The sequence below is a fragment of the Nymphalis io genome, chromosome 21 (genome assembly GCF_905147045.1).
Source record: "Nymphalis io chromosome 21, ilAglIoxx1.1, whole genome shotgun sequence".
In the NCBI taxonomy this organism is placed as follows: domain Eukaryota; kingdom Metazoa; phylum Arthropoda; class Insecta; order Lepidoptera; family Nymphalidae; genus Nymphalis; species Nymphalis io.
This window is the reverse complement of record NC_065908.1, coordinates 5835002-5857247: the sequence shown is the minus strand read 5'-3', so window position 1 is coordinate 5857247 and position 22246 is coordinate 5835002. Positions and strand designations below refer to the sequence as shown.

Here is a 22246-nt window from a genome sequence, read left to right as displayed (position 1 = left end):
TCATTATTAGAATATGCAAATTTATATAACTTTTATATGAAGTACCTTAATGTGATGTTATTTTGCAACACCGTATGACGTCACCTTCACCTACATTTAAGGTTCAAGGTCACGGTCGTGTAAACAAGACAAAATGAACTTTATAACGTTCATATTAATAGTTCGACTGCCTCGTTGGTCTAGTGGCTTGATATAAGGCTGCAGACCTGGAGGTCCTGGGTTCAATTCCCAGGTGGGCCAATAAAAAGTTATTGGGTTTTTCTGTCAGAAAAATTCTCAGTAGCAGCCCGGAGTCTGGAAGTTGGAAGTGTGTACACTCCCGTGCCTCGGAAAGCACGTAAAGCCGTTGGTCCTGCGCCTGAACTCTTTCCGGTCGTGCCGGATTGCCGTCCCATCGGATTATGAGAGTTAGGGAATAGAGAGTGCACCTGTGTTTGCGCACACACTTGTGCACTATAATATCTCCTGCGTAGTTGGCTAATCTCTCTTGAGATTGGCCGCCGTGGCCCAAATCGGTCTGGAGGACATTATTATTATTATTAATAGTTCTGACACAAACATGTTGACAGTGCTGATTGCAGACACTAATGAATTTGCCGACAGAAATGTCGAGACAGAAGAAATAACTGTTATTCATAATATAAATGATTGTAGGAATGCATTTTTAGGCCGCCAAGGCCTTGAGAACAAGACCTATAAAGACACATCTGCCTGCAAATAGAGAACCAATACAGCATTTTTGTAAGAACGAACACGAAGCTCCCCGGAGAACACGATTGTAAAGTCAAGAAGTGTTACGCGACATTCACAATAATAATTATAACATATAAAGTTACATTTTCAATGTCAACGTACCTTAAACGTATGGCGTTGTTTTGTTTATCGCTCTTGAATATTAAAGAAAGTCTAAATACGGTCTTCGCGTAAGACAGTTTCCAAAATTTCACGAGTTAAATACAATGTGACTTCTTACAGATAATGCTGCTAATCTTAAGCGGTTTGCCTTCGCCCATAAACACTTGCACTAAATGTATAAAACTTTCTTATACCGTTAATACGTTGCCAGAATTTTTTTTCGTGTCGTGTCGTTTTTTATTCGTTTTATAACAGTTTATTAAAGTTAAAAGTATTATACGTGAAATTCCATTAAAAACGGCGTTAAACATTTCACACGCGCCAACGGTAAAAACTTTATTAATAAAATAATTACCTGAGGATCATCATCTTGCGCCACACTCCTCCTCTTCATAGCGAACTCCTTGACCACGTGACTGTTATCCGAATTCGTATCAACATTAAAGGTTTTCAGTCTTATCATGGGATTTATTGGACCCAACGGATTGCTATACTTATTGTATGTCAGATACTTGTTCGCGGACTGGTTGAACGACTGGTTCAGCGATTGGTGGGGTGACATCGAATGCGGGTTCGAAGCTACTTCAACTATACTCTGGATGCTTGGTCTTTGCATCCTTTTCTTTGGTTTGACGTAGGTCCTAGAGTCAAATTTGTGCTTATCCGGCATGGCCACGTCATCTAAAACAAATGTAAACTTTAATAAAATAATCATAAGACACATTTTTTCTTAATATTATAGATCGTAGAAATTTTTATACGTATATATTTTTACGAATGGGTTATTTAATTATTATTTTTACTATAAAATATACTAGACTTTAATTGAGATCACACGGAAGATAACCAAATGCAAAGGTGAACGAACCGGTTAAATTTACAATATGACGTAAGACTACGTCGTAAAAAGATGTATTTTTTTCACTATCAGATAGTAATAGGGTTTATTTTTCAATGACACTGGGTTTTAAGGTATATACACTGAAAAAAGAAATAAAGAATAAAAATTGCATAAATTACAATATTTACTACCCAACAATTGTTAATAATAGAATAAAGTAGCCATTAAAAGAAACCAGTAAGTATTTTATGAAGATGGTTTTTAAATATAAAGTATTTAATTATTATTTGTGCAAGGTAAATTCAACTCGTTCCAAATAAAACGAAGATACTTCTCAGATCGAGAATGTAGAAAAGTATATTATATAATAGTTACCCCTTTGCACGGGCAAAATAAGATTCTACATATCAAATACAAACTTTAATATCGAAATACATATAAATCTTTTGGTTAACACGGTTTGAAAATAAACCCTTATTAAAATTCAAGAATTTCGCAGCAGAAAAACCCGATAACTGTTTTTTTTGAGATTGGTCACAACCGCCTATTGCATATTGACGCTGTCATACTAATCATTCATACATCACTGATGCGCCACCAACCTCGGGCACTAAGATAGAATATCCCTTGTGTCTGTATTTACACTAACTTAATCATCCCTCAAACCGGGACTGTATACTAAATATTGTCGTTTGGCTGTAGAATATTTGATGAGTGGGTGGTACCTATCGAGACGGGCTTGCACCTACAATTACACTTATTACTGGACCGATCCGGGTTTGAACATAGGACCTCAGTCGGCAGCTGTATAAGCTACCCACTAGTTAAAAGTGGCATACGTACATATATATGTACGGGACATATAAATAGAAAGATAATATATAATAGATAAACATATTAAGTTCAAGGTAATTTACGTCTCTAAAAAGAATCCTACGCTGTTCTAGCTGAGAGGAACACTCGTGAAATTTTTAAAACAATGATTGGCACATATGTACATATGTACATGTTCCAAACACATTAACCTAGTTAATCTAGTGAGTCGAATACGGAAGTTGACCGTTCTGTTAGCCGTTTCACAGGAAACGTCTCTCAGCGGAGTCTTACGTTTTCAATGTCGACGTGCCTTAAAAGTAAGGCGTTGTTTTCTTTATCGCTCTATAATGTAATATTTGAAAAAAGGCATAACTACGTTCTCAATGTTTAATAATCATTTATTATAATAACTAACACACTGATTACCGTCATCTCTTTGTGACATCTGCAATTTGTCATTTAAAAGTAGAGGACAAAATATTGAGTTATACGAAACAACCAACGTTTAGTTTTGTTAAAAAATTATAAAACAAATAAAAAGTGCTTAAAATTTGTTATTTTTATAAATATATCTTATAATAATCTGCTATGTAAGCTTCATAAACTATTAGAAGCCGCGGGCTTCGCTCTGGTAGAGGGGAGGCGGCAAGTTTTACAGTACGCCAAGTCCTTTTCTGTACCCCTGACAATGTGCATGCAAAGATTAATGATGATCGATTGACTAGTTAAGAGGCAAAAGCGTAACTAACAAACAAATTCACTTTTGCATTTATAATATTAGTTAAGGATAAACATCATCCACGGAACTATTGACAATATAACCAACTAGTAAATAGCTGGTGTTTTTAAATAGCAACACCGATTAGGACTTAATGACCAATAATCCCAATTTAAATGTGTTACCAATTTTTAAAAATAAAACATAAAAATCTGTCCATATACTTAATAAAAATAATTTATAAAAACTTCTTCATAGAAACCTCCTTTTGCCATCAGGACATTTCTTTTATCGATCGGACTTGACTGTCGGAGAAAGGTATTGAATGCCCTGAATGATATTTATGTTAAGGACACGTCAATCAATCATGGACAGGTTTAGTATTGAAAGTGAAAGCAGTTGGACTACGTTTGAATGCTAATCGAAGCGATAGTGTCAATCGATGTATTCACGATGCCATAATTACAATATTATTATGGATTTGCTTATCAAAACTGAACCCTATGAACATATTATCGAAGCTTGGTTGACATCCTTTTGCATTACAAAGGCCTTCTAAACTTTTTATAATTTAATATAGTTCGGCAGACTGGAAAATGAGCCAAACTGGATGGTCACTACCGCTCATAGACATTAGCGCTGAAAGAAATATTAACCGCCAATATTATCGCCAATGCGCCACCAACCTTGGGAACTAAGATATATATTTATGCATGTTATGAACGAGAAAACAAAAGATGTTTGCATTACGATCATAATTACGAGTCAATAAATATTTCCATTGTTCTTACAGTCGAAAATCTATCGATATAGAAAGAATTTTATTTCGTGGCTATTGACAGTGTAAATTATAAAAATAATCGGCCTTACTTATAAGCGTTGCCATTGCTTAGCGGCTGTTGAGTAAAACATTGATATATACTTTCTGTCATTATTAAATTGACATTTGAAAGAAAAATACGTTGTTTAACTATGTACCAGCTATGATTACAACGATCCAATTCGAATTTGGGTTTGTGTTAAAATAAATAATGAGGACATTATCATAATATTAATGTTGTATTAATAATATGATAATCAAAGTTATGTTTGTTTGTTTATTTATTAATTTGAATAATACGGTACTTTCAAACTATGAGTTTATAGTTACAAAATGCACTGGCTTTGTTGTTGTGATAGCCCATTTTTAAATGTAAAATATATTTTCTTTTTTAAATAATGTTAATTATTAAATTTAGAATTGTTATTCATTTTAGATTCATTATAGAACTGATAAATAATTATATATTTTTTTATTAAGCAATAATTAATTATGCAACAAAAAAAATTAAGTCTTTATTTCTAATTATAATTAATTCATGATGTGATTACCTATTAAAAGAAATACAAGTCTCTAAATAATCGATAATATTTTTAATATTGTTGTTATTTCTGTTGGTGAATACCAAGGCCACATACAAACAAACGAAGGAGACAAACAAAATTATTTTTTTAGTCCTTTAATACAATCATAAAACACGTTCTTATCTTAATAGCGCAGGTGTAATATAATTATATTTATGACGTTTCAAATGTTATCCACATTGCAGATATGAGTTATTATATCGAAAATTATTTAACGGTATCATATAATATAGTTCTTGCATTAAAACAATGCTTCCAATTCAGTGTCTCACATACATTACGTTTGTACGATTGCAAGAAGAGAAGCATAATTTAAAATGAACATATTTTTAACAGTTATAATTTAACCGCCTTCAAAAACGGAGGACATTCCTAATTCGTCGAAATATTTTTTTTAATTAGCGAGGTTTTTAACATACTTATAAGATTTCAATGATTCATGATTCGTGCTATATTTTGGTTAAGAGTGTCAATGATACCCTAAAAGAAAATCATTAAATTCTTAATCTCCACAATATAAATGTTCTATTGAATTTTCATGCGCTTTATTCGTGTTTAGAAATCATCTCGTTCTCGGCGGTGATGGAAAACATCGCGAGAAAAACTTCATATGTCCTCCGAATAACTGACACATGTGTATCCACCCTCTAAAATTAGAGCAGCGTAGTGGAATAAACTCCAAACAAGGGAGAGAAGACTTTAGCCAAGCATAATTGTTACTTTATTTTTAACTGTCAAAAATTGCAACTGAATATTAAATCAGTTTCACTCAACATATTAATCTGAAATTTTGCACATAATTTTGGTGCTGACGACAATACGATAGCATACTTTATTATATTAATTTGATTACAGCGATTAAATAAGTTATTTTTGTACAAATATATTTTATAAAAAAATCACCAAAAATAATTCTTTCATTAATTTATAATTATTACATTATTTCTTTGAGTAAAATATAATTTACGACTTTATGATCTTTTCAATCAATTTTCTATACTTACATATAATATCTTAGTAATTTGCAAGAACGTGAAAGCGATGTTTGAATGACTGTATTCATTCATATAAAAATTAACTAATGTCGGAAGGAAACGTCGTATCTTATGAATGTAATGTAAGTTATTGTGTTATGTAGTAAATGATTCTGTTAATTACAACTAACACACAACATTTGTGAAAACCGGAAGAAACCGGAAGGAGTTTAGTGACCAGCTACTGAACATTTAATTGTAATGCTAATGTAGTAAATATTTTAAAAAAATACCCCTAAAAAGACACAATATCTTATTTATAGACTAAAGAAATAAAAAAAAAAAACAATAAATATAAATAGATCATGAAATAAAGAATTTGTAAAAGACCACTGATTCGCCTCGGTGTTGATATCCCTGGTGATGTAATATAGTCTACTGTCTCAATAAATGAGCTATCCAAAGCAAAAATTGTTTTTCAAATCGTTCAAACAAAAACTCCGCTCAGCTTTATAATAAGTATAAGTTGCGAATACACCGCCAGCTTTAGAAATTAAGTGAGTATATTTTTTTTACCTACCATAACACTGACTCACACATTAAACTTGAAAACAACACATTAAACATTGTATGTAACAATGCATTGTTAATAGCGGTATAGGTTGAGTGGGTAGTGAACGAGCATACACTATCTTCCTTGTCTACCTTCTATTCAATTCAACTATAATCTCGATCAAAATATAGTTCAGGCTATATTTATTTATGTAAATTAAATGTAAAATTAGCAATGGTTTCGAATTTTTATTCTACCGTAACCATTTTTTTTGTATAAATTTAAATTGGCTGAAGTACGACGATGATTGTTGAAGATGTCGGAAAAAATCATGCCACCATGCTTTACTGACCTGTGCCATGTATATGTATCATATTACGATATAAACGTTTAATATACACCTGGACGAAGCCAGGTTGAGTAGTTAATATAACATATACGATTAATGTATAAAATTTACAATGGAAATCAACGCTTATCTAACAATTATATAATCTTTTAAATAATATGCCTTATTAATTGTTTAACGTGAAAGAAGTGCACACATCTGTTCATACCTCAATGAATAGATACAAAGCTTTAGAATTGAGCTGCAATCGAGTCATGGGATAGTACGTGTGACGTCATAAGCCGGAACATCAAAAGTACCTCTATGTATCTTATATTCTCACAGGAAATGTTTCTTATATTGGAAAATTGTCGTGAAACAGGTTGATTTCCTAGTTCACTTCCTACGTGGAATCTTATTGCTCGATAACGGTTTAAAAATAACTTTGATATTTTTATATTTATCATTATTATTTATAGACTTAATAAATATCAGATATTTAGAAATATTTTTTCGAGATAAGATTACGACGATATAATGCAATAAAAGAATTTTCTTGCAATTTATTATCATATCATTTAAACGAATTCATTTTCTTATGTTCAAAAGAATTCTACTAATAAGTAAAGTTTCATTTGAAAAATATTAATACTTTAATATTTATTAATTAAAGTAATTAATAACTTTATCGTAGATTTACATCGTACTAATTAATGTGATTTTTCAGTGAATATTACAATAATTAATTATTAAAGTACATTACGTAAAAATTTCATTATATGTCAATAAAGCTTTCATTTCGTTAATATTGTTTCATTGAATTCAATGATTCATTGATGTTTGTCGATAAGAATGCTTTTAAAGATACATTAGCCTTATTGAAAAATTACCTTGGCATTGAACTGTTCCATATATTATACTCAGTTACGTTTCAATAATATGAATGACCACAACAGACATAAACAGGACTAAAACCTGCATTTACTTTTTACGGGGATGATAAAAAAGGAATGAGCAATGTTAAAACCCGTAAAAAACGGATAATTTTGTAGTGGATAAGTTTAATTTATAATTCAAATTCTTTACAGAAATGACTTAAATAAAAATATTGCAAACATAATAAGATCATAAATAAGGATGTGAATCGGTCGCCATCCTTCCAATTAGTAATAAGATGTTTCGGAATCCTAATATTTTAAAGATTTTCTTTTTTGTATGTTTGTTTGTACTGGATAAACTCAAAAACTACTAAACTGATTTTAAAAATGCTTTCACTTATACAAAGCTACACCATCAGCGAATAATATAGGCTATTTCATTTTCAGACGTAGTCGAGGGGGGTCGATTGTTAAAAATAAATAAATGAAGAATGAATGATCCGAGCCCAGTGGTTAGAACATGTAAATCTTAACCAATGCATAAATCTTGGTAAGCAAGCGCCACTAAATTTGTATTTGCTTTTAAATGTGTTTATAAATCAACTCGTGCTTGAAAGAAAAAAAATCGTGAGGAAACCTGCATATATATCCACGAAGACGCATTGGAGTAACGTGATGGAATAAGGTACAAGCCTTCTCCTCAAAAATAGACGAGCTATAGACATTTAAAGACTGCTGCTACTAATTTTTACTATAAGAAGAATATCTTAGTATTTAATACCCCGGAAAAGTTCTAAAATTTACATTGCATCACTTATTTACTTTACACATATAGTCATTGTTAAGATGCTATGAACCATGGCAAATGATCGATAACAATTGAATTGACGAAAATTAAAAATACTTTTTGAAATGTGAAAGTTTCCGTAAAAACTAGGAGAAATTTCTATTGGCATCACATATCTATAAAAGGTTTTTGAATAGAAATAACTCAGTAATATTGCCAATTTCTTCCATCCCGATGGCAGATTCTTGAGAATCAATTAAGAAAGTGTTTTGCTTCTATATTGAAAATAGTTTTTAAATTTAATTTAATTGATGCATTTGATTGATGATATGCATGATGTATTAGCTTCGGAATATATATTTTTTTTTTATTTGAAATTAAATTATTTGATTTTTATTTTAACTGTTTAACTATCTAGAATCTAGGTATTCTAAAAACTTTATCTTTTTATTTTAATCTAACATGACCTACTCTATATATTAACATAAATACATTTAAGATAATTGATAAGTAAAATAATTATTTATGAAATATGATAATACTAATGGAATACACTAGAATTTTATATAAATATTACACAGACCAAAGTTTAAATACAATAATTTAATAAATGACACTTAAAGACTTCTGAGTGAAACCAAAGTGTAAAAATAAATTTCAATATTATATTATTATTTTGTTTGTCTAAAACTTCAACTTTAACTTACAGTACCAATGTCTTAAACCTGTTTCATCATTAAAATAGTTTTAAGCCAGAAGAAAAATACCAATTGCAAATAAGTATAAATAAAAACAAATGCAGATAAAAATAAAGTTTTATAAAAATAAGTGTACAAAATACTTTGTACTTTTTACTTGTACTTTTCTTAAAATTTAAATTACTTGTGACAGAAAGAGACAATCAATGCACAACAATTCACCACAATATAATGATTATCAGTAAGGTCTTAAGTCACTTATATTAGATACTTACTTTTTAGAAGATTATCAAGTATTGCATAAAGTTCTTTTTCAGATTTGAGATATTCGTCATCCTCAATAATAGGCCAATCGCATGACAAGTTGTATTCTACAATATCCACTTTACGACCAGAGTCTTCTGGGTTTATATATAACCTGGAAGCATTTACAGTTTTAGAGAAAAATAAAATACAATTTTGTAAGGCATTGACATATGACTTTTTACTTATTACAATACATAAAAAATTAATTATATTCCATAAACTAATAAAACTTAGATATAACGTATATATAAAATAAATAAAATTAAAGAGATCCCTCTTATATTATTGTTGCGCTTAATTTCTTCACTTTATAAGAACATCCTGTGTCGGTACAACCATTTGATATTCAACCTCAAAACGTTAATATTTTGGATTGCTATTCTGACTGATCAGTTTTACAATGTTTTTACAAGCACCGGAGACAACATTTTATTCTACTACTTAATACAAATATATACATAGGTGACCACTTCCCTCAAGCCTAATCTACCTATAAAAAATGTTTTGTCATATGTTTGTCATAATTAAAGATAATTTGTTTTTCATTTTTATCAAATACAATTGTTTTATTTAAGCTTATAAAATAAAATATTTTATTCTAATATGAATAATAATGCTACATACATTAAGTTTTAAACTGACAGGATGAAAATCCTGATTTATATTAAATAGATGTATGGATAAAAAAAAACCATAAAGATGTTTACTTGTATGAAATGTAAGAAAAAAATATTTCTCTATACTAATTAAATCCAATGTTCTAGAAACAGAAGCATTTTATGGATACAGCAATACATTTAATATACACAATTTATCTTATCAATAATTATGATTGCACTTTATAAAAACAAAATTTTTATTGTATGTATTAGTGACAAGTAATAGATATTATGCATTACCTTTATGTAAAACATTACTTAAATTCTTATATTGTATGTAATAGTCCCTAACATTTTTTTTATTGTTTAACATACAACACTAAGTGGTTATATTATATTTATATATATTTTACCCTCAACAGGTGATTTGTAAACATATAATGCTTTCAAAAAATTAATTAAAAAAACAAATTTGAACAGGTGCTGACATGCCGAGTTAATAGGTCCTGTTCGTAATACTGCACGAATTTTTTGTTGTAATAGCATGATATATATTGTAGAGGTTCGATATTTATCAAATTAAATACTTACCATGTTTGATCATCTGAAAAATCCAGAGATTCCACGTCAATAAGATCAGAATCAATCATATCTTTGTTTATATTTTGATCAAACTGATTCATAATAACGACAAAATCGAGACATCAATTTGGCACTTTTCACAATTCACATATAATTTTTTATGCAAGAACTACATTTATTACATGAAATATTGTATATTTTATAAATAAAAAAGTATAATAATTATAAGAACCTACACGAAATTGTACCAGACAAGTTTAGTTTGGAATTTGACATATCACCATAAGTGCCAAAAATGACGAAACAACGGTAAATTCCATAGATATCTATTTCTAGCCACTACCGACGTTTTCTTGTACAATATTAATATAATTTATTTATTTTAATTGAATAAATTCTAAACATATTAGGATTTTTACGATAACCGTTTTTAGTTAAAATTATTATATAATAATTGCTAATTTTTTTGTCTATGATGCTTTTCAAATATTGCAACACTTGACTCTAAAAGTCTTTCTCTTTTGTCTACGACACGTCGTGAGCACGTTGTTTGGTGGTTTTTCGTGCAAACTTATAAAATGTCGTCCCATCTAAATTGGATGATTATCCGAAACAACAACGCCTTCTTAGTAAAGAAGCGTAATATTAAGAAGCCGTTCAGCAAGGAGCCCAACAATGTGACTAACCTCAACGCCTACAGATACAATGGCTTGATTCACAAAAAGGCTCTCGGCGTGGTCGAGAATCCCAACAGGAAAGGTTTTACTGTTGTTTACAAAAAGGCTAAGGCTACGAACAAGCCGTCAAAGAACTTAGTCCGTCGTCCGTTCAAAGCCGGAGCCAGGAGATCACTCCACAAGGTAAAGAGGTTGATCAGAGCTAACAACTACCGCACAGACTTAGCCAAAGCTACTCTTCGTCGTGCCTCAGCTATTCTCCGCTCTCAAAGGCCTATCAAGGCGAAGAAACCAGCAGCAGCTGCCACAAAGATAGATTAACTTTATATGTAAAGTGATAATTAAAGTATAAAACCCAATAATTACTTTTTATTTCTTTATAGATCCACTACTTTTTATCTTTTTTTTTTAAATCAACTTTAGTATACATATATATTAATATTTAAAATTTTCCAGATGAAACAATTGCATTAATTTTTGCCATAAAATATATTACCATAATATATTTACCAGAATTAACTAAGGAAAGAAATACAGGTGTTAAATAAGAAACACATTTTTTACATTTTATTTATTGAAAACAAAATGCCAAGATATTTGATAAAAGTGTAATTTGATTTCGTGTTTTTTATAAACTAATAAATAATGATCTAAAAATTAGCCTCAAGACATGATTATTGAATCATCAGTTATATTATTAATACATCAGTACTTTAAATTTCAAAAATTTAACAGCACAGACTTTGTAATTGCATTGTCCTTTAATTAACTTGAATTGACAGTTTCTGTTTTATGTACAATATTGTGATCAATAAATTGGTGCAATTCAGTGACTTTATAATATTAAACTAAGATGTTTCACAATTAGTTAATAAAAAGCAATGGTATTTATTAGTGTCATTTTTGTCATATACAATCTCTAAGACTAATTTAACAGTACCAAAATATTGCTTTCTTTCATGTAAATAAAACAAATGGCATGTCATTTAAAAGTCAATCCACTGCTGAGCAAAGATCACTTTGGGAGGTTTTGTGCTTATTCAACCACAGATACTATGTAGGTTTTTTTCACCATCCAGCACAAAACTCCCCAAAACACATAATTATTTTCGGATCGTCAATCATTCATTAAAATCCACTGTACCGTCTCAGCTCATATATATCATTAAGTCCTGTATAATATTTAGTCTATAGATTGGGTACAACAAAATTTCCACATTGTATTCAAATATATTGAATAGAAATTGTATAAAAGACTACTAACTATACTAAGATTATATTATGTTATATCCAAAAATGATAATATGTTTTAAAACTACTCTAATATTTGAAATAGTTTATAATAAATCTTTATATTACAACTGATGTATGAAAAATAATATGACAATAACTTTATAAATTCCATTGAAATGTGATCAAAATACAAATAATTTAAAAATACAAACGATAGCAGTATATAAATCAAATTCATCACCTTTGAGAAAACATGACTAATATATTAAATGAATATTGCAAGATTAATTTGGAACAGTAAACAATTCCTTAGATTTCGAAGTAACTTCATTTAGGATAGAACAATGTCGATAGTAATATCAAAGACTTTCAGCTCTCAAAACAAAAAGTCGGTCACTAATGAATGTAATTATTCACACTTCTTATATATTGTATAATACACCACCGATACAAAGTGTGGAACATATATGATATAATATTTGCTGTCCTGCTTTCTAATTATTATTACCCGGTGAGCATTGAGTCTAAAATACTACTATATATCTACTACCATACATGTACCTAAAAGCATATTTCTAATAAAAAAATACAAATTTATGTTGTAAAGCAATATCTAGGATAGTAAGCATATACAAAAAAGCTTCAGGTACAAAATACATAGTAGACATGAAAATGAAAGGCACAAATATTTAACCTATTTCTTATCAAAGGCACAGAGTACACCAATTTTTTATTTGAATAGATACAATAATATATATATTATAAGAACATTTTAATTGAATGAATCAGAAGACAGTGTGTCGAGTACATATAAAAAATGATACTGTATTTAATAAATTAAATAGTTAGTGCTAACATCAAATACATTATCATCAATACACACATAATTACTAGAAGCTCGTGACAATGCTTTTATTCTACATCGATTATTTATATTACAGTTCATTTTATATTTTCATTTAAGCTACCTACAAATATCCTACCATAGGCACACATCAATTTGTCTACTCTTACATATAATTTTAGTACAAAAACAAATATATATATAATTCGAAATTCGGATTGCATTTATATTATAATATTTTTATATTTTTACCAATCCATGGTCTAGCTAGGCAAAGGTTGAAATTAAGAATAAAATTTGATAAGTAATTATATAAAAAAAAAAATTGCGATTTATAAGAACCGGTGAAATTTTCGAGAGAATCATATTCCCCAATATGCTGCAATTAAGCTGTGCGTCAAAATATTATGACACAAGTAATGGTATCTTTAACGAAAAATCCACCTTTAGGACTAATATTTTACTAATTTTTTTTTTATTTCCCTACGAAATAATAAATTACATAATTTTACAAGCCTCAATAGCTTAACGGAGCGTGTATATAATAAACTCTACCGCCCTTTATGTTAATGACATTCCTACTTCTAACAATAGAATAACACTTGGATTAGGAAAATTTCTGTCAGAAACTGTTGAAATTTCTCTATAATAACGTCAAAAAAATTTTTAAATAAAAATATAACCTTTATGTTTTATAACTTACAACCTAAACTTTAAAATTGATAAATGAGCCGTTGACAAATCATAGAATGGATGACGTATCATATAAACTATTAAGGTAACTAATAATGTGAAGCATAAAGACTTTAGCGACATTAATTATTCAATCTTAAAATGTATTAAAAAGAAATGAACTGATATATATCATTCGAAAGATGACGTGTCATAGATTTAGACGAAAAAGCTTGTAGAATTAGGTTAAAAAATGGGCTTATTTCAGATTTGTAGAAAATTCATTAAATTCTTATCCGATCGATATATCAACGAATTAATTTTGACGAATTGTAATTAGATGAACGATCAACCTCACGCGATACCATTTTATATAATAAAGTGTAACTTATAAATTATTTTTATCCAGAATGAAACCCCTTATACCATGTGTAGTAGTAATGTAAAGTACCTTCTATTACAGCCTATGTATTTTATTTAGACTCAGTTACTATATTAAAAACAGCGATTAATGTTGCATACGGATATTAGAATTATCTAATTGAAGCTTACTATATTTTTCTGGGGCAGAAAGTTTCTCGAGTGGCGACCACGAACCGGAAGACGCAGCGTGGGTAGGTCCCCCTACAAGGTGGACCGACGACATAGAAAGAGTCGCGGGAAGACGTTGGATGCGGGCAGCGCAAGACCGGTCAAAATGGAAATCCTTAGGGGAGGCCTTTGTCCAGCAGTGGACGTCTTTCGGCTGAGAGATGAGATGATGATGATCTTTTTCTTAAACGCATGTCATCATCATACATTTACCTTATTATTCGTTATTCATAACTGTCCAATCCTCAAGTAATAAGTCAATTGTATGTCCTGAATTACAATTTTTAGGCAATTCTAATATCCGTATGAAAAAACGTATCGTTTCTTGAATATAGTAACCGGGCATTCATATACAAGTACGAAGTAGTATTTGCTTTAAGGCAGTGAAAATGAATTTAATGTTATTGTCGATATAGTGAAGAAATGCTTATTGCCATTATTAATACTGAATTGGTCGAAATTGCTAAATGTATTGAAGTATAGTTGTGCAATATTATTAAAATATGAATATTATAATACTGGTATTTAAAACGTACTTAATATATTAGAGTAGAGTATAATTTTAAAGCGTTGAATTGTGATGGTGGTAATAAAACTGACTAAAAAAATTTATAACATACATTTAGAAAATATAATAAAAATGGCAACATTTTTTTTTTACTACTGACAACATTAAATTTCCAATTAGATATTACGAAAAAAAAACACATGCCACTCTTGATATATTCACTGTTCTATAGCTTACACAATTATTTATATAAAACATTAGATAACAACTTTAATTACATAATATTAAAATGATGACTAGTACAAAATAAAAATTTATGTATATATGTTGGACAGTGACACATTATAATGTGTTGCAAAATATAAAAGGCAAGTACGTTTCGAAGGAAAAATCCATAAATTTACATCTAATAATTAAAAATTTTGATTAATTTCTATAAATAAGTGGAATGTTTAGTTCACGTGGTATCGATAAAACTATCTACATACTTAATTCTATACATTGACTTATATTTTAATATGTATTCAAATTGGATATACCGCAACCTCAAAAGTTGAATAAATTTTTTCGCAAGTATCTATAGTGCGCGTGCGAGTTGATTAACCCCCCCCCCTTCCGCTTTTACATTTCTTTTGCGTCTGCCGCTAACACTATGAGTAAATATATGACCTTGTTATTGTCGCACAGTTTAAATGCAACGCACAGTTTATGTAAGTAACAGCCTGTAAATGTCCCACTGCTGGGCTAAGACCTCCTCTCCCTATTTGAGGAGAAGGTTTGGAGCTAACAGTTTATGTATTTGTTCATATTTCTATCTAGACTATTTTAATTTATAAATATATGAAAATAATACACTAATTTCCTTGCTTTATTATTATTTTAAAACGATTCGTAAGCAAATATACACGAATTGTGAAATGTACTAATTATAGCGCACCAATAGCGCATTATTTTCTATGACAATCAACTTGTCCGCGTACTATAATTATGTATAAACAAAATAGACATTTAAACAACTTACAATTAACTGCGAAGATTTTTTTTTTTTATATAAGAAATAAAGTTGGTACATACACTGGTTGCGGCAAATCAATGCCAATCCTTCCCCTTATCCTCTTGGACCATAAACTAGACACTACTTCGTTCATTGATTTATCGATGAAACTAATTCATAAACACAACCTAAGTCGACAAAAGCACCGAAAATTAAATTATGTGCGTTTTGTTTCATAAATTATAACATTATGCATTCCTATAGTTTTAAATACTTAAGTCTATTTTTAACCATAGAGTCTGTCGTCAATCTTTTTTATCTATTAATTTACGTTTTTAATAGCAAATTGTAGCATTTTTCGATAACATAAGCAAGAATAATATATGATTCCTTGTTTTATTGTTAGTTTACATTGTAATATTATAAATCTTCATATAATATATTAATTATTCTCAGTACTCCATATTTAAAAATAGACTTCAAAAGTTTATTTTTGTTTTAATATATCATTCTAAATAATTTACAACATATTTAAAAATATATATAATATAAAATAAGATTTAAATAATATGAATGAAATGCAACCATGATTAAACACTGGACGTCACTATTTAATACATGTTTCTATCTGTTATAAATCATCAAATAAAGTAATTAATTTCATTAATTCATTTAAATAAGTCAATAATAATAATAATAATCAATATAAACACAGATAAGAATAAATTTTATTCGCATGCCAATTTACTATCAAACGAACTGAGCGCAATACCGAACGCTTGTAACGCACAAATTGGGTACCTGAAGTCCATGGTGAACACGTCCTCGGAGATCCTACCGAATTGCATTACTACATAATCCGGTTCCGAGTCGTGTACGATTTGAAAGTTTTTCACACTTGCCTGTGTAACGCGTCCGTGGAAGTTCAATACGTATGACTGTGTCTCATCATTCCAAACAGGTGTTTTGTTGTGTAATACAACTATATCGTCGAAGTTTTGGCTTTTCCATCGCTCGAGGAGCGATTCGCTGTCGTCTTGCGGTGCTATTGTAACTCTTTGACGGTCAGGTGTCATCCCCGGTAAGATGACCGTCATCTTGCGAGGCCCTTTGAAGCCCAATACGTTTGTGTCCTGGAATAAGAGGATATGTAATATATAATACGAGCTTAAAGACACAGTGTAGTGTAATACACACAGTGATAATAACCGAAATAAAGTAATTTGCGGGAGCTATCAAGTGCCTTGAACTCGCGCATAAGTAGCGTTCGAATTGCCATGTTATTTATTATTACTTTATCGGTAATTAATTCCATGATAAAACTAATTAAATCTTTGATATTTTCTCATAGACAATTCACTACTTTTTAGTGACATATTCCAAACTAAAATGGAAAGTAGAAACTGACGTCTACAAAAAAAATCCTATTAAAAATGAATGATATGAGGAAAAAAATAATGCCATAATTGTAGAGAAATGGAGAAGTGTTTGTCTGAAGAGGAAAAGTAATTTCAGGGTTTTTGAAATTAACATAAATGATTTATCTGATGAAAGTGACGTTGATGATGACTACGAATTTCTGGAGTTGAAGTAATTAATGATTAGAAGTTAAAATTCAATATTTACATAGCTCATACAAATAGTCGTACTTACATAAACAACAGCGGCAAGTTCGTGTCGAGGCGGGTCACGATGGTTCTTCCGCCAGGCCTTACCGTTGTCGTAGACCGTGAAAGCAGTGCCGAGGAGATTCGATCTTAGTTTTCCAGCGAAACTGTCTGCTTGCCGTGTTAGTTCGGTCGGATCCGTCGATATAAGGTAGTTCGAAGTCGCTGACTTTTTACGCTTTCGACCTACAATTTAAAAAAAAAAACATTGTCATATTTGTACAGTCGTCAAGCAAATGAAACCTTGGTAGTCTACAATCAATTTCTTTTTTATTCTTACGTTAATATTTAACTTTCAGCTCTGAGATATTACCTATATTTCATTCACGTGACATTTAAACGCATCTTTTTTTTATAGAATAGGAAGGCGGACGAGCATATAGGCCTGACGGTAAGTGGTCATCAAATCCCATAGACATTGGCATTGTAAGAAATGTTAACCATCGCTTACATCACCAATGCACCACCAACCTTGGGAACTAAGATGTTATCTCCCTTGTGCCTGCAATTACTTATTGTCAATACTTATCTTAAATCATTCAGCTAATCCCTGATAAAAGACGTCATCTCATATTGAGATACATAAAATTACAATAATATATTTGGAATTACTATTTATTATCATTGAATAGAAAAATTGAGTCAGTCAAATATAGTGTCTAATGTATGTACCAACTTTTATGGTAATTAGTAACGGAATCGAAGTATTTCAATATCAAAGAGATATAAAAATTTATATATGGATTTTCACTCACCAGCTAACAGGAACACTTTCTTCCCATAATCTTTTTCGAGATGCAAGAAGTACGTCGGATACAGCCCTCGGTCCATTCCCTTTCTATCGCGTGCGATACGACACTTGTACAATGTTCCGTGTTTCGCTGGAGTTATTACAAACGTCTCTACGGAACCTTCGACGGAACCTTCAATCTCTGCCGTCTGGAAAAAAATGTAACGAATGAAAAATTTACGAGGAATAACTTAAGATAAGAGGCATCTTGCGGGCCGGCAAGGCGGTGACGGCTAGTACAGAACATTCTTCCCGACTGTACTGGCCGTCGTCGCGTTTGGACTCTACTACCACTTACCATCAGGTGGAGTAGAGTCATTTGCCATCCCGGACATATATATAAAAAAAAAGATGGTTTTATATGAATGATGAAATTTATCATTTGGGTGAGAAAATAAACATTTAAAATATATATATTACCATATTATTGTCAAATTTTATGCAACGAAAATTCCTGAGTCGTTTTATTGTTTCAATTATGAGATATTTATTTAAGTTTTATTAGTGCTTTACTGTTAGTAACATTTCATAAGAATGAACAATCATGCTGTGTTGTTTGTTATGACTAATTATAGCATAATATACTAATTGAATCATGGATTTTATATAACACTAGCTTTTGCCCGGGACTTAAGCTTGTTTATGATTTTTAACCGACTTAAAAAAAAGGAGGAGGTTGTTAATTTTGTTGTATTTTTCTTATGTTTGTTACCTCAGAACCCAGTCATTTGTGAACCAATTTGGAAATAGCCGGCCGCAAAGCCGCAGTATACGCAAGGTCTAAGAAATAATGATGAAAAAAAATACTGGTGAACGCGATCCATACACATTCTCTAACAGCATCTCACAGTCGAGATATTTTTTTTAGTTTTTACCACAAATTTGTAGTCATCAAATTTTTTATTCGTTATAGAAACCAAAAAGTCCTCGTACCCTTATTGTCAAGCACAAAATTGGCTCAAACATCATTGTCAATCATCAAAACTAGATTATCAAATGCTGTTCCGTACAAATGCATACCATTTATGTATTTACAATTCTAAGCAGTTAACAGATAGAAAAACCTTTACATTTTATACTTTGTGAATTACGTCACAACAATTAATACTATTAATTAAGATAACACTAATTATCCTGTAATATTTACTATGAGGAAAAAGGCATAGAGGGTAATGAAAACCGTTTACAAGGACAACGCGTAATAAAGTGAAAAACTTGTATGTCATGGTATGACATACGGATGGGTTCTTTTTGGTTTTCCAACCACATATTTACATAGCTAATTGTATTTCAATGTAATTTAATGGATGTAAAGCTTACGCCTCTGATAGTATGAGACATTTCGCTGGTACTCATAATAATCGGTCGGACCTCGTTGGTCTAGTGGCCAGATGCAAGACCTAGTTGCAAGGCTAGGTTCTGGGTTCAAAACCCAGGTCAGGCCAATAAAAATTTATTGAGTTTCTCTGTCGAAAGATCTCAGTAGCAATCCGAAGTCTGAAGTCCGAAGTGTGTACACTCCCGTGACGTTGGTCCTGCGCCTTAACTCTTTCCGGTCGTGTTAAATGGCCGTCCCATCGAATTATGAGAGTTAAGGAATATAGAGTGTGCGCAAACACAGGTGGTGTTTGCGCACACAATTGTGCACTTATGATATGTCGTGCACAGTTGGATAATCTCTCGATATTGGCCGTCATGGCAGAAATCGGTCTAGAGGACATTATTAATCAACATCGTGTTTTTTATTCGTATTCGAAGGTTTATAAGATTATAAAGTAATGTATTTTTTCTATCATTTTACTTTACCTGGCTTGGTGAAACATCTCTACAAGGACGGTCTTGGAGTGGAGCAACGGCTGCATCAGCGCACACATCGTCGGTACTCGCATCTCGTCCCATGCTGCATACAGGAACGCTTTCTCCTTCCTCTTCGCCACTCCCTTCCCCGACATCATCTCCCACCGTTAGGACTTCAATTTGATTTCCTAATTCTGAAAGTAAATAGGATTTTAGAGTTTATATGAACCAACTACAAATTGAGAAGATTATGCTGTAGCTGGAGTGAGATTTATATCCTTTTTTTAGGTTTTAAAAAGTATCCATAAATATTTATAGATTTTTTTTTTATTAATACCTAAAAGTGCATATAATACTTATCTACATTCGATTATTTTAATCATAGAACTAATTTAAATATTGCCTCAAAATAACTATAATTAATATTGTAAATGCAAAAGTGAGTTTATAAGTGAGTAGCACATATTAGGACTTGGGCTAAATTGTATCTAAAGCTTGTCCTGCCTCCTTTACACATAGTCAAAACTGCAGGCAGTAACTAGCATTAAATTAACTCTTAAATATATTATATGCTATCAAATATCATAAGATTAGGTATGTTAATGGTATGGTAATGTTAGTCACTCTTATTAGTAGTCAGTAGTTGCTATATATTCAAACTATAGTTAAATAATAAAAATATTAACCCAGTTATGAGTCATGATCAAAGTTCTTTGACATTACTCATTTCATTGTGGTTAAACTAATACAATCATCGATATTGATTTCTCACAGTTCTTAAAATCATAATAAGTGTAGCATCCTAATATACACTTAAGGTTAAGTACAACCTATGCAGACCTTGCATTGGAACTATTTGAAAAAATATATCAACGGCACTCACAATATATACAGTATGATTATATGTTTATAATATATTTATAATATTACCAAGTTGGGAGGAAAATGTTTATGCATAATCAGTCTATTTAGCTTTATAGTATATTCAATCATGAATTATTTTATTTAGTATAAAACGCATATTAATGTATATAGACTAAATTCCCGATTTAAAATTCTCCGAGGGTAGCAAAAAATCTTTTGAAATCTTTCTCAACATACTGTTTATTTATAACTTCTTTTACACTATTTCTTATAAAAATTGTATAATATTAGAGTATATTTTAGAGAAAATTCTGATTTTTGTTAATTTTATTGATTAACAACGAAGGCACACACAAAATTGAATCAATTTTTTATTAATACAACAATAATGTTTACCGCACTACAAAATATTCATCTTATACCCATGTAATGATAAAACTAAGGTATTAAGAAATTTAATCAAACAGAATAAATCACACTTTCAATTAATAAAATATCTAAGACAGCTAAATTTGAATACAATAAGGCTTATGCAACAATAAAATCAAAATACCAAGAGGCACAAGGAATACAAAGTTAATAACTTACCATCATAGGTGGATATTCTATTTGTTTGGAGGGGAATAACTTGATCGGGATTAACTGGCGACATAAGAAATTGCATCGGACCATCATACCCTGTTATAAACAAAAATAAATAAAACGCATAACAAAAAAAAATTACATCCATGCGACAAAACTACGGGATAATTTTAAGTATTCATGCTCATTACATACCATGAAGTTCACGAGAACGACTTCCAGATATAGGACGTTTAGCAGAACCAACTCTCAAATCGTTAGCCTGAACCATTCCAGAATTTTGCCTTTTCTGTTTCATCTTCTGTTCCAATAATTGTCGCTGAAATCGTAAATATTACGTTACATATTTTTAAAAACTTTATTAAAAATCTGATTAGCTATATATATGATATTTTCAAAAATTATAAAGCTGTAAATACTTAATACTACTACTTACTTGTTGTTCGATCTTTTGATCCCGAACGTTAACTGATGCCATGACGCTTATTTGTTTTAATTTACAAAAATCCTTTACTAAACAGTTTTGCAATTTATATAGTTTAGACTACGGTTTTCTTTCAATATTTGATACAATTATTGGCATTTTTCGAGCTCAATTTTTGTTTATAAATCATCTTGCCTACCGTTGCCCAGAGAACTTGGAGTTACCATATAGAAAATTAAATTGGGCATCTTTGCTTTTGTTAGC

The 22246-nt window shown here is 30.5% G+C and overlaps 3 protein-coding genes across 6 annotated transcripts in view; 1 reads left to right on the top strand and 2 right to left on the bottom strand.

Annotated features, from left to right (window-relative positions):
• LOC126776753 (uncharacterized) overlaps window positions 1-10633 on the bottom strand; it is a 28195-nt gene extending 17562 nt beyond the window's left edge. For 2 of the 4 annotated variants that reach the window (XM_050499487.1, XM_050499488.1), the window contains exons 1-3: window positions 10349-10633; window positions 9128-9270; window positions 1211-1536 (exon numbers count right to left, since the gene is read on the bottom strand). In XM_050499487.1, the coding sequence (XP_050355444.1) occupies window positions 1211-1536; window positions 9128-9270; window positions 10349-10440 (561 nt within the window). In that variant the 5' untranslated portion in view covers window positions 10441-10633. The remainder of the gene's footprint in view (window positions 1-1210; window positions 1537-9127; window positions 9271-10348) is intronic. The other 2 variants (XM_050499489.1, XM_050499490.1) reach the window with 1 other exon arrangement.
• A 209-nt stretch (window positions 10634-10842) lies between these two features.
• On the top strand, window positions 10843-11378 carry LOC126776928 (60S ribosomal protein L28). The gene has a single exon (XM_050499796.1). It carries the CDS (start codon window positions 10918-10920, stop codon window positions 11335-11337), a length of 420 nt encoding a protein of 139 aa, XP_050355753.1. The 5' UTR covers window positions 10843-10917; the 3' UTR covers window positions 11338-11378.
• Window positions 11379-16564: 5186 nt separating this feature from the next.
• Window positions 16565-22171, bottom strand: LOC126776841 (protein king tubby). The gene is made up of 7 exons (XM_050499680.1): window positions 21995-22171; window positions 21754-21877; window positions 21565-21654; window positions 20122-20306; window positions 18281-18464; window positions 17512-17711; window positions 16565-16991 (listed from the first exon to the last, which is right to left on the bottom strand). The coding sequence occupies exons 1-7, from the start codon at window positions 22034-22036 to the stop codon at window positions 16587-16589; spliced, it is 1230 nt and encodes a 409-aa protein (XP_050355637.1). The 5' UTR covers window positions 22037-22171; the 3' UTR covers window positions 16565-16586.
• Between the last annotated feature and the right edge of the window lie 75 nt (window positions 22172-22246).

Excerpts from the sequence above, each read along its gene's own strand:
- LOC126776928 (XM_050499796.1), top strand. The coding sequence starts at position 10,918 with ATGTCGTCCCATCTAAATTGGATGATTATCCGAAACAACAACGCCTTC.
- LOC126776841 (XM_050499680.1), bottom strand. The coding sequence starts at position 22,036 with ATGGCATCAGTTAACGTTCGGGATCAAAAGATCGAACAACAA. Across the intron at positions 21,655-21,753 it reads TCGTTCTCGTGAACTTCATG|GGTATGATGGTCCGATGCAA; the intron begins GTATGTAATGAG and ends TGTTTATAACAG. Across the intron at positions 18,465-20,121 it reads GAGATGTTTCACCAAGCCAG|ACGGCAGAGATTGAAGGTTC; the intron begins GTAAAGTAAAAT and ends ATTTTTTTCCAG.